General features: G+C 43.1%; 1 protein-coding gene across 1 annotated transcript; it reads right to left on the bottom strand.

The window, feature by feature from the left end:
* Positions 1–174: 174 nt before the first annotated feature.
* Positions 175–4114, bottom strand: cdc23 (CDC23 (cell division cycle 23, yeast, homolog)). The gene is made up of 16 exons (XM_019873575.1): positions 3972–4114; positions 3506–3578; positions 3149–3286; positions 3022–3064; positions 2842–2947; positions 2523–2655; positions 2250–2427; positions 2009–2106; positions 1857–1938; positions 1604–1757; positions 1415–1534; positions 1267–1342; positions 1128–1189; positions 892–970; positions 560–679; positions 175–455 (listed from the first exon to the last, which is right to left on the bottom strand). The coding sequence occupies exons 1-16, from the start codon at positions 4082–4084 to the stop codon at positions 288–290; spliced, it is 1743 nt and encodes a 580-aa protein (XP_019729134.1). The 5' UTR covers positions 4085–4114; the 3' UTR covers positions 175–287.
* Positions 4115–13345: the final 9231 nt, after the last annotated feature.

Here is a 13345-nt window from a genome sequence, read left to right as displayed (position 1 = left end):
ATTGGCTATTGTATTGTATACAAACAACCTTGTCATTATTTAAATATACAAGGGAACTGCTTAAACAAGTTTGGCATGTGTTCACTGTGCTTGATCGCAGGACCCCCACCCCTCACCCCCCAAGTATTTATCACAGGTGTTTTGTTACCCAAAGGGGGAAAAAAAAAGACTGCACAGCTTAACAAGTTTTCATATCAAACTGTATGCCACATTCAGTAAATGTTTTGAACACGATCTGCTCGGTTTCCCATCATTTTCATTGAGATAGTCCAAAACAAGCAGGCGCATCAGGGTGTGAAGGAGATGACATTGAGTGGTGACACCCGCCTAACGGGTGTTGTGGTGTTGTTATTGTTGTTGGAGAGCGGAGCAAACACATCGCACGACGACGGTGTCTCCGCCTGATCTCTCACCTGAGAGATTTGCCTCAACAGAGCTTTCCCCTCTTCTCGTGCCTGTAAAAGTATACAGAAGGAGGGGATGGGGGGGGGGGGGGTTAGTGTGTTGCTGAATCCAATAACATTTCTAGACTGTTCAAAGAATGCACATGAACGCTCACATCGTTGTAGTCACAGCAGCGCTGGGCGCAGAGAGACGCTTCGTCGTAGAGTTTGTTCTTGAAATAGTGCTGACCGAGGTATTTGAGGGCCGTGCTGACTTCAGTGTGTTCCAACTGTTCCTGTGTGAACAACAGTATTTGTAAGGAAAGCGTTTGGAGCTCGAGCTACTTCAGACTGTACGAAATAGGAAATCGGAACCAGCGGGTGAGTGTCCATGCCCTCCAGAGCCCAAATAGTTGCCCAAAAAAAAAAAAGCTACGAAAGAGTCAATTTTCTTGCCCTTTGAGAGGCTTTCCCTCGAACAGAGCACGAGTTTACATAAAACGCTTACCCTACAGGAGAAGACGTCTTGGGTGTAAAGCATGTAACTCTGGGCGGCCTCATCGTTTTCATTCAGCTGTTCATGGAGCCTGAACGAGACGAATATTCACATTTAGCATTGTTTAGATGACAAGGAAAACACACCCAACATTTCAGTAGGTATACCCGAACAATGGAATGGGATTCAAGACAAGAGCTGTATTATATCTGCCTGTACAAAGATGAAAATGTGAAATGCCACCTTACTTTGCCAATTTGAGTAACGCCATCTTCTCTACGTCTCCAACAGAGTACGCCCTCCAGTAACACTGAAACAAAAAAACGTGCGTGTCTCCAAACATGCGCATACGCAAAGGAAAGAATACCGTCTTAGTTGGTGAGCTACCTTCTTGGCTTCAGCGGTCTGGGAGAGTTTTTCATAGCTTTCGCCCAGCGCAATCAACATGCGCGAATCGTTGGGCCTGCGACCGCAATAAATCGTGAAAATCGCTATTGGCTTCCATGTCAACGATAGACGAGAGCCAGATACAAACCTGAGCTGGTGAGCCTTTCGATAATAGTAGAGGCAGTAGAAGGGCATCTTGAGAATCTCATAAGTTTGGCCTAAGCCGTACCAGGCTCGATAGTCCCGTTTGTTGACTTCAATGGCGTGTCTGACAGAGACAAAAACATACTCGTGACGCTCACCTTAATGTGATCGCCAAAAAGAAGCGGTCGCTAACCTATAAGCTTGTATGGCGGCTGACGTGTTCTTCATCTCCATGTACTCGTGGCCCATGAGGGTCCAGGCACTCAGACAGCGAGGATTTAGTTTGAGGGCCCGCTGAAAATACAGGGCCGCCTTTTCGTGCTGCGAGCGCAAGCTGTAGTAATTGCCTGCCACAATAATCCGAAGTTTAGTTTGCCGACAATACCGCCGCTTAGATATGAAGTACGCATAGCCAAATAGTGGGCCACGGTGTGATCAATGCTTACCGATGACGCAGCACGTCTCCACTCGGTACTTGTCGATCTCCACCAACGTGTGGGCCAAGTAACTCAATTCGGGCTTCATGATCTGTGGAAGCACACCAAAGAAATGTCCATCTTTTTGTTTCTCTTCCACTTCAGTCTTAAAAAGGCCTCACCTTGACGTAGAGCAGATTGGAGAAAGTATCCATGTTGTCGATGCGATATGGGTCGTGTTCTCTTAGCTTGTTGAACAGAGCCACCGCCTGGTCAATATCTGCAATGACAGCACTCAAAAGTCTTCAAACTTTCTCCAAAATGGTTCCAAAATCTGTGATTGTTGCGGTGTGACTTGGATGAGCGCTCATCAAGTTTCAGAAATGCTGGGAAATTTTTATGACTTGAAAAAGAAAATAAAACCTCGAATGTTATGGTAGGCGACGGCCATCTGCGAAATGATGTAAGTGCTCTTGGTGAAGCCGGCGTCCATTAGGTTCTGGTACTTCTGCAACGCCTCCTTGATCATCTGCAGTTCTGTGTACATGTGGGCCAAAAAGAAGTCCTTCATCCAGCAGTCAGCCAACGACAGAGACTTGAGCTAGAAGAGGACCAGAGGATGGATTTTTAGTCGCTCCACCCTTAGCTTGCGGCGGGGCAAACGCCCGTCCGTGCTTTTAAACGTTGGCTTTTAACCATTTCAATGTTGGTGACGAGGTTGCTGAGCTCCTGCCACGCCCCCCAGTGAAGAGGAAGGGCGTGAATGGCCTCCACGAAAACTTCCACCGCCTCCTTTAGCAGATCCAGTTTTCGAAGCACCACTCCATACCTGCCATTTTACACACATACAAACAGCGCACATCAACCTACCGCAGTTTTTTTTCAAGATTTTGGCGGCTCATTTTATATCCTGTAAATTAAGTGCAATTTGGATAATTGAGGTCTCGCGATACACTGGTTGAGAATTACTGCCCTGATTTATGTCTGACTGACAAAGTCAAAGAATATTTCTTACAGGTATAAGGCAAAACCATCCAGCTCTCCTGCGCTGTGCTTCTTACTCAGCTCCACCCTCAGTTCCCGCAAAGCTTCGTTTCGCACCTGACCCTTCTCCAGAGGACCTACAAACAGTTATGCTCACGTTGATGGTCCAAAAAACCCCAAACACTTGCGCTCTCTATTACTTTGTCCTCACCCAGGCTGTCGACCGTCTCATCATCCTTCTTTTTCTCACCAGACTGCAAACAAAAAAAAAAAAGGGATGCTTTCAGCTCAGCAGTGTGAAAATGTTATCCAAGTTGGTATTGACGCCTGACGGTTACCAGGTAACGTGAATACATGTAGAGGAAGTAAGCCTTCTGACTGGTGCACCCCTTCAAAAAGTAGGCAGCGCGGTCGTACTCTTTCAAGTCAAAGTAGGATTTGGCCAGCGTGAGCGCATCGAGGTCTTGTATGTCTTGCTGTAGGTGCAAAGCAGGGTGGGGAGAAAAACTGTTTTGTAAAACTAAGCAGAGTCAACACTGGCCTGTCAGGATGGAGCGGTATCATCTGTTTTACATCCACTCCATGTGTACATTTCCCTGAGACAACTTTTGCGGTGATTTTTACTTGCACCGTTTATTATTCAGGGTTTTCCATTAAAGCTTTGTGAGTATTGAAAAAGAATACGCGGTACAAACCTCTGAAAAGGGATTTGGTAGTGGTAATGCATGCTTAGGAAGAGGATCTAAAGCAAAGGCCAACTCAGAAGCCCTAAATCATGGAAGACAGAAAACAGCAGTTACGTGTCATGAGATCATACATCAAGTCACAGTAAATTTCAATTTTCACGCCATTGATCTGAAAACTTATTTCAGACAAACAGTTTCTCTTTGCTCTCCTATCTCTGCCAGTGTATGTATATACAACACGAACAGCTTTTGTTTACATGCGTGCACTTCGGTTAGATACGTTTCTCCACCTAACGATCAAGCGATTCAATCAGCAACCCGCGTGATACGATTGTATGACGTATTTTCATATTTTCTTTTACAAAAAAAATGAATGCAAAAGAAGCAAACGGTGAGGTAAACAACAACACAAAACGGTCACTTCGGCGATCGACAAATTGTCAGTGCCTCGACAGTTACTGAGCCTCAGTCTTACCACTTGGCGCTCTGTAAAAGTCCTCTTTCCTTACAAAGCCATGTTACAGACAGGAGCTGCTTTTTAATTTGCACCAGGTCCCCAAACTCACTGTGGAGCGCCGCCATGTTCATACTCCACAAAGAAAGCTCGCTATTGGTTGACGTGCCACGTCTTTGTGGCGTCACTTCCGGCTTCTCAAAACCGTTCCGCTTGTCGGAACGTCGAAAGTCCACTAGTTTTATTTTATTTTTAATATGTGGTTAATTTTTCATTTGCTAATATATTATTAACTATACAATTATGAATTTGTATTAATTTATCATGATTTATTTCGTCAACTTTGTTCACATGCATAATAGGCAACCTTCACTTGCAGATGTAGGAAGAATTGTTATATCTTTTTTTACAATCCTCTTTATTTTGTTATGTACACACCCAGGAAATTTGACCTCTGCATTTGACCTATTAGATTCAAATACCAGCGTTTTTTTGTTTTTGTTTTTTACACAGCAGGGCGCTGAATTCCTTTCAAATGGCTGGGGAATATTTTTACTGCATTACAACTAATTACTATTATGAATTGTACTTGTACCATTATAATAATTCTTGTTGAGATGTAATTATTTTTGGAATGTCTCCTGACTCACACACTTGGATGGATAGATTTCAACAGTTGTTCATAATCGTCTGGATCACAATCATGTTTACTGCCAAGAATGTGTTCAAGACAAACAAATGTGTAGCATCTAGTTACAAAAAAAAAAAAAAAAAAGACAATGCTTTGTTTTAGTCTTCACATGCCACCACACCATTTGGGCTTTTGCTTTCTCCTGAATGTCAGGCTTTCAGGAATAAAGTGCAAAACATAACTTAACAGTAGTGATGTCAAACCCCCATTTGTACTTGCACTATTATGTACATTCACTTCCAGTGACTTGAGATCAATAACTCAGCCCTAAGTTTTAAAGGAACAGGCACAATGTGACTCTTGCTTGTACCAAGAATGTGTATTTTTTAATGACCTGTCCAGATGCTGTCACTGGCCTCCACATAGCCTCACTTCTCTGGAGCACCGCTCATCATGTTCCTGTCTGTCAACATCAATAGCGTAACGGCCTTTTGTTTGGCATTTTCTTCTTTGCCTAGATTCTCTTGCTGTATGCACAGTATTGAAAATAATAAAAAACTTTAAATCGCACAGGTGCACATCACCAGCAAATCCCCTTGTGACAACTGCGCAAAGCACTTTAGTGGGAGTAAAAGGCCACTCCTAAAATAGCTTGGAGTCAAGATGTTTATGGTGAAAGTCTCAGAGCAGGAAGCATTCACAGCATGTCGAATTAGTGAACATCTTTCTGGTAGTGCAAGGCCTGAATTTTGCTGACTAAAAAGAATACATGTTTTTGTGAGCTTAGGGATGAAATACAACGCAAAATAAGCCTCAGAACTTAACCTCAGCCTCAACCTCAGAACTATGAAGCAGAATTGTGAACCACTCCCCACTGTGCTGCCTATCCGGCAGTCCAACACAATTACCGGTACACATACAATGGTATATGTACTGACATAATAAAACAAACTGCTATGCTGCTACCAATATCGCATAAGTAGGATGGCTCAGAGTTAATGTTTTATTTGTGTACACAAGTACGTGAATTATGTCATACCTAATTTGGCCTTAGGGTGGCAGTGTTGCGCTGCCTTCCCCTTGAGTGCAAGCAACACAATTGAACCCCCCACTTCTGAGCAGATCGCTTCAGGTTTGCGTCGTGTTTATTTCATTGTGTGACATGCTTGAAAGGTGCCGGGAAAAGGGCACACATCTGGTGTCAGGTGACCAATGCCTTTTGCCATTTCCACATTTGGTTAAGGGAACTTTCAAATCTGCATGTTTAAAGAAACTTTCCCATTGGCCATCACTATTGATACCATGATATTGCATAGCCTAGCGATTGCTTCAAATGTTTTCCAAAGTAGTTCATATCCTTGCTAATTTAGAAAAAGAGTAAGGCACAGTCTCTGAACTACAATATATCTCCCTCTATAGCCAATAGAGGGAGAATACACCAACGCTCTGTGTTGTGCTGCAAAAGTTGATATGGACAGTGATGCTTCACTATCCACACGCATTGAAGAATACCATTTCCTCTCATTTAGTTTGAGCTTCTCCCCTCGGCTCACCTCACATCTTATTCTCTGTCGGGCATGTTTGCCCATTTCGCGCGGCAAGCAAAAGCCACTTACATAGAAGACCGACAAAGTAATCAAGTCAGACTGCAGTTTACAAGGCCGAGCGCACGGCTGACTGAGCAGGTTGAAAGAGGTGCAGAGACAGGCCAGAGAGACCATCCCTTTCTCTCAGCCCTTCCTCACTTTCTTGTTCTCATCTTGTTCCCATTTCTCGCTCTCATTCTCGTACACAGCCACACTTTTTGTGTTCTCTTTACCTCTCTAATACTGCACTTAAACATCCCCCGCATATGCGTATATCCCGCAGGTATATGAGGAGCAGCGGAAAGGAAAATTCAAGAAGACGCTGAGACTGAATTTTAAGACAGCTGTGTAATTGAATGGGGAACACATTGACAACGGTATTGTTGTGTATGTGTGTGTGTGTGTGTGTGTGTGTGTGTGTGTGCGCGCGCGCTCATTTTGTGTGCTATCCATATCATGAATATCATGTATAGTGGACCAGATGTCTTTTTTTTTTTTTTTTGGAACATGATCTCTAAGTGTGTAATGATGTTGAATAGACGACTGCTGAATTTATCTGTCAGAAATCTGACGTTGAGGCAAACATATTTGCATGAGGAAAAACAACTCGGATGCTCGGCAGCTGTTTGGCAATATGTTGAGATTGTAACTTGAAAATATCAGCAGGAATGTCTGAGGCCATAAAAATAAACACATTTGTGAGCAAAAAAAACACTTATGTACATCTGTTGCGTTTGTGTAAGTAAGCATGAAAAAGCCGCTTCACAGACATGCTCATCCCCGGGGTTTCAATCTTTAGGGCCCGGCTCGGAGTTGTGTGATTGGCCGCTGATGTTGTTTAGCCGAACTGGAGAGGAGCCAATGGCTACGACTCATCAGGGCCAGCCACCACCTGAGCACTGGCCTCACTCATGCTCATGCTTTTAATGCATTATTTGGACGCCACAATCCACCGCATGGCTCTAAGAGCTGTTTAATGCACGATATATTCCTGGGAGTTACTTAGCAACAGAAGTGTAAAGTGCCGAAGAGCGTATAGCAAGACATGATGTTTCGTGATTGTGAATTCCGCCAGAGCGATGACAATGAGCAGATTGACTAGCAACGGTGGCTGTTACCTGAGCCCTGAGTAACCTTGAGGTCATTTCCAGTCGACAGCAAGTGGCAAAATGACGTCCTTCTAATTCATATTCCCAAAGTGCAATGTTAATCGTAATGCAATTTTTCGACTTGTGGGGCTACATTGAACATTTTGTTGAAATGATCATTTTTGACTTGACTTCCCTCTTTTAAGTAAGGTCGAAAAGAAAGTTGTAAAGTGAAATTAAAAAGTAAGATAAACAAGTATTGCATTGCAGAGTCATCGAATCAAGAGCACTGTTACAAGTGAAAGTAAAAAAACTATGTTCCATTTGAACTCCTCTGACCAGTGAGTACCCACAAAGTTATTGAAAAAAAGTAACAAATAATAGCGTCAATGTAGCTTCTTACTGCTTAATCTCTGGTTGATATTAATTATGGTTAACTTAATCTAAAAGGCTACTTAAAAAGTTGTATGCACTGTTCATCAAGTGTTTATTATGGCAACGATTATTTCACAAGGTATATTTTAATTCTGAATTCAATCAGATGGGAGGTTGACCAAAATCGTGCTCAACCTGTGCTCTTCTGTTGGCCTACTTACAGCAAAAAAAAAAAATACAAGTTGTCTCCTGCGGGTTAGTGTGACATTTCTTTGCTCTCGCCTGTTTTGCCAGCAAAGATAATATTTGATTGTGGTTAAATGGGGAGAAAAGGGCACAACAAACAGCAACGGACGCCGCAATTCGCATCCACAGTGTCAAGGTGGCGTGTGATGTGTACCAGAAAAGACGGCAGGCCGCGGGTGAGTGCTCGGACAGATGTGTCTCGTCTGTGCACACTGCAGGGGGGAAGTGGGGGGAGTGTCGAGTGGGATGGTTTGGCTACAGGATTAATTTGCCCTTTGAGACAGGTGCTGAGAGGAGCGGGAGCAGACACAATGAATCTAATGTTACGTGACCCCCGCCACCCCCACTTCTCGCTGCTCCACTTTACGTCCATGGCACACTGGGAGCATAAAGCCAACTAATTCATATGGAAAATCTCTGTCAACGATATGCTTTTACACCAGCACGGTTATCTCCTGTAATGTGAGAGCCCTCTCCTTTGAGTAATCAGGATTTTCTCTGCAGTACAATAAGCTGCTGTAGCATTCGTGGCAACAGCTTGAAAACATCATCATCCGATGTTAAAATGCCGATTCAATTAAGACGGGCGTCTCTTAGGATTGCAGACGACGAGTATAGCTGTTACTATCCGACTACTCGCTGCTTTGAGTGGAGAAAAAGTAAGTGTAATAAGAATAATCGGAGGTATTCTTGTGCCCTTTACGTCGATCGCGATTGACAGGTAGCTCGCAGACTGTTCCAAAGTCGATCGCGAGGGGTGTCGAGGTCAAAAAAAAAAAAAAAAAAAAAATCAAACAAACATTTGTGTATCTCTGTGCATGCTAGTAATATACTTTTGTGTTAATGCACACTGCACCCAAATCATCCTATCAGTCTCACTTTCACTAAAAGTATTTAAAAAATAAAATACCTTTAACCTGCGGTGGCGCGTGACCTGCGTCACCGGAAGTTGTTAGCGCCCAGCAGCCTGCAATTGCAGCTTGCGATGAGAGCCGTCACGATATAGCTTTTATCATTATTATCAGTCAAAGTTGGTTTCGTGTATAGTTCACCAATGGCACTCGCAAAGAATGGCATTTTGGAGGGCCGAGAGAAGCTGCAAAATTGCGTCGCATGCATCCGCGTCGAGTCTCCCATTCAGGTAGGCAGGAAATACTTTTCACAAACTCACGAACTATTGTGTCAACTTTATTTTTCTTTGACATCACCAGCGAAAGGGTGAAAATAATTTTACTCTACCCTTCAGTTTCATGAAAATGTGTTGATTCGATCTTGTGATGCATCATGTTTCCAAAAAAATAACAATGACCAATACAAATACCCCAGACCCCCCACCCCCAAAAAAAGATGTTTTGAATCGAGGATTAGATAACAGAAGGTGGCCGACTACATGTAGCGCTTCTCGCATCAAAAGCTATAAAAATATATTCTCCAGTGTTTTAAATGACATAAATGGCTTCCTTCTTTTTCTTCAGATGGGATGTAGCGAATTTCTACCTGGCCCGCAGGTTCTTTGTTCGCACCTTCCATTCATACGTTAATGAATAGAAGTTACTGGCTCCTTTTCCAGGTGGTGTTTCAATTAGAGGTTGGCTTTTTATATGACGACAGCTCCAAAAAAAAAGAAGAAGAAAAAAAGAGATGCTGAAAAAGCTGTTCGAACATGTGGAAAAAGGAATATAATGCATTTACTGAAGACTAAAACCCAACAGTGGTTGAAGTAGTTGACCTTTGAAAAGTCATTTTAACATCGTGCATATAATACAAAGTCACCGCGCTAATCATTTGGCTGTCAAAAAGTCACATTATGTGAGCAAATTGGTGTAGGCGCGGTGCACTTTTCATTTATTTTGGACTTTTTTTTTTATGATGTGCATATAGCTGCGATGCTGCCAGGGATTGGGGGCACCCTAAAAAAATTTGAGCTCTGCTGTAGAAACAATTATGAGTGCAACTTCCTTTCGGACACCGGAAGTAGCAGTGAGCCAAATACGTTTTTTTTTTTTGTTTCCTTTACTAAATGATCACCAGCCCCCATAAAAAAATTCTTGCATAGCTTGGGAATTTTTGGGTGGGTGTGCGAACAACCAGAAGAAGTTGAACACAGGTCACTTAAAGATTGAGAGCAGCATCACAAGAACGTCAGGTCATATAATTTCTTACGTGTGTCTGTCTACAAAACTAATTGTGGGGATGAGAACATTTCGATTCTGAATCACAAATAACACCCACAAAAATTAAAATTTTGCAAAATATATACCGAGCTTTAGTTATCTTTTTGACACTTATATTGTTGGTGTATCCAAAGAAGTATACTGCGTATTATTATGAGTAGATACAGAGAGTCCATGTAGTTGCTTTGCAATTAAACAAAAACCCCCAAAAAACCATCAACAAAAAAGTAGTTGAGGAGATAGGTTAATCAGATTTGTTCCATATAGGTGGTGAACATAAAAGTTTGAAATCACATTGCGTTTGTGGATTGCAGTCTGCTGTTGATGAAACAGGTTCTGTGAAAATCACCCCGGCAAAAATGGCGCGCCTCAAGAAAAGGCAGCGTGTGTATCACGGTTTATTGAAACTAAATTGGATACGCATTCTCAGCCAAACTGCAGGATTAAGTATGGAAGACATCCACTGACGCGTCTGTCAATTTGCGCGTGGCACGAGAAATTTATGAAGGGAGCAAGACACGAGCATTTTATTTTATTTTTTTCAATTTCCATCAATTCAACATGGTACCTGGAATACACAAATGCAATGTGATCGAAAACATTGATAACCACTCAGTGTACAAAGCAGATTTGATGAACATATCGCATCAATTCCTCATGTATTAAATTGAAAGCAAGCACGGTCGGCCATTTTGATGGCACGGCACTCGTCTGTTTTAAGCATAAACAATCGATGGATACTTGAACAAGTTTTGCGTTCCCCGTGTAAGTTTCCCACGTCCGGCGCTGTTGTTTGCTAACACGTAGCACGCACACAAATTGACCCCCCGCCCCCGAGCGGCCTGTTGACAGGCAACAGTTGACCCGACTTAGCGGAAGTAACACGACACTCGCGTCTCACGACAAGCGTCGCCGCTCGCCGCCTGTTCCCGCCGGCCTCTACGGGGGGGACGGTGCGAGTCCGTCCGTCATCATGGCCGCCATACAAACTGTTCCCTCTCGCTCGAGACACTTTTGATGAACTTGCTGACACCGAGATGACACGCAAATGGACGCTTGAGTGTGCGAGGATATAACGTAGACCGCTCTGTTTTGAGATCAAGGCCCGAAAGAAGCAACACGCTGGAAATCACATAAAGGCTTGAAGAAAAGCGAAACATCACTGAGTCCCCATTGTGCCACGTTTTATCCCTTCCATTCAGACTGCTTCACACATTATTCATGCTCGTACATGCCAAACACAAAGCTTCCAAAGAGAAAGAAGCTATATTCGTTTTGGGGGGGGGAAAAATACAAAACACAAAAAAAAAAAACCACACCTCTCCCTTGGTCTCTGTGATTTACTTTTAAACACAGTTGCCTTTTAAACACAGTTAATTAAAAAAAGAGCAGCAGAGTAATCAAGTGGACGACAAAGGAGCCGTCAGGAGCTGATCTCAAAACAGACTCCTCGACGCCGGGTGACTTTTATCTCCATGAGCAAGTTCCAAAGAAGAATTTGAGTGACGTTCTGAAACACACGAGGTAAATTCCAAGTATAGCCACCAAGGTATACTTTGCTATCAGGGAGGCGAGACGTTCATTTCTTCGCGTCTGTATTTCCTGTCAGGATCTATTGTGGTTAACCAAGCTCAAACAACAGCACGCGACTCGGCCCGCGCAGCCTTTGTTTTAATTCTAGATTTAATTATTGTACATTAGACATTTGCCGGCTCTGGATATGGATGTACCGGGTAGACGGCGATTGAATTAAAGTGTTGAAGGGACCCCCGCCTGTCAATCAAAGAGGACGACGCGACAAAGGGAAAGCAAAAAAAAACAGCTCGCTACGTTTATTCCGTACTGCATATTCAGGCCAGCATTTTTTTTTTTTTTGATTCTGGCTTTTGCTTTCGTCTGATAATAATAATAATAATAATAATCATGCCGACGCATTGGCCGCAAGAAGGTCATTTCATGTGCGGTGCAGCGGTGAAGTCATATGATGTCATTTTACGAGGCAACTGTGATATAATTACAATATCTTTCTAATGCGCGGCAAAAACACAAGACATAACCTGGAGCTCTAAATGCATTACCGGAGCCAAACTGAGCTGCGGGCCCCACGGAGCCGATCTAATTATCATTCAATTATATTTTGCAAAGATTTAGAATAGCTTTGAGTGAGATGTTGCGAGTAAATCACAGCCAAACTTGTTAAAACGTAGACGATGTGAAAAGGTGAAAGGAAGGGGGGGAAAGCGACGACTGCGGCGCGCTGAATGCTAAACGAGCTGCAGCCGGGATGCCGAGCCCTACTTTAAATGGCAAAAATGTAAATTATGAAATTAAGCATCCTTTTTCTTTATATCCCCCTTGTCTCCAGGCAAAGGTACCCCAAAGGGCATTTCCCGTCATCTCCCGATGACGTAGATATACGGATCCATTTTGGACTTCAACCCCAAAGCTATTTTCACTCACTCAAAGCAAATATTGCCAACGTACTCCTCTGTCTTATTTCGAGCTTCCCATCGCCACGATCTCGTCTGCCTTTTGTCGAACGAGTCCCCGAAAGACCGCTGGAATAAAAGAGCAGGCAGCTGGAGTCGCCTAATTGAAAAAAGCAAATGACATAATCAGGGCTGATATGTAAAATTAAGCCCGAGCCAAGTCGGCGGAGTATCACAGTGGCTGCCTGTCAACATTCTCTACCGTCAGAACCATCTTAATTGAAAAATTTAATTGGGCTCGAAACATAAGATGCTTGACTTCTTCTTGGCTGACTCTTTAAATGTTGACTATATCATCATCAAATTTAACCGTGCCTTCGATTCACACAGCAAACGCCGCATACATTTGCATTTGGAATCAGGCGGCACCAAACTCCATTTTGACACCAGAACACGGGCGACTTGCACGTCAACCGAGACGTAAAAAGCCATTCCTAAATGTACCCCCGTACAAGGGCGCGCTTTGTTGGAAAGAATGCTTCATTTGAGCAGAACTCACAATTCCAATTCTTTGCTTCAAGGACGACGTTCCAACCGGCTCATCTTTATCGTAATGTCGCCGGAATGCATCGCGCTAAATTGTCATCATTGCGCACCGTGAGTTTACGGGACTTGCCCAAACTAAATGCCATACACATACAACGGCTTGAGTATACAGTATATGATTCCCCGTTTTCTCCGGCAATTAAAAAAAAAAAAAATAATCTTCATGTAGAGTTAATTTTTAGTTACCGGATCTATTTCTTTAACCTTTTCGTGTACCCTCCCTGTAACCTGATAACATGATAAGCTGTCCCTGAAAGGGT

This window comes from Hippocampus comes, unplaced genomic scaffold (genome assembly GCF_001891065.2).
Source record: "Hippocampus comes isolate QL1 unplaced genomic scaffold, H_comes_QL1_v1.1 scaffold59, whole genome shotgun sequence".
Lineage (NCBI taxonomy): Eukaryota > Metazoa > Chordata > Actinopteri > Syngnathiformes > Syngnathidae > Hippocampus > Hippocampus comes.
The sequence above is the reverse complement of the archived record's forward strand: the minus strand, read 5'-3'. Positions and strand labels throughout refer to the sequence as shown.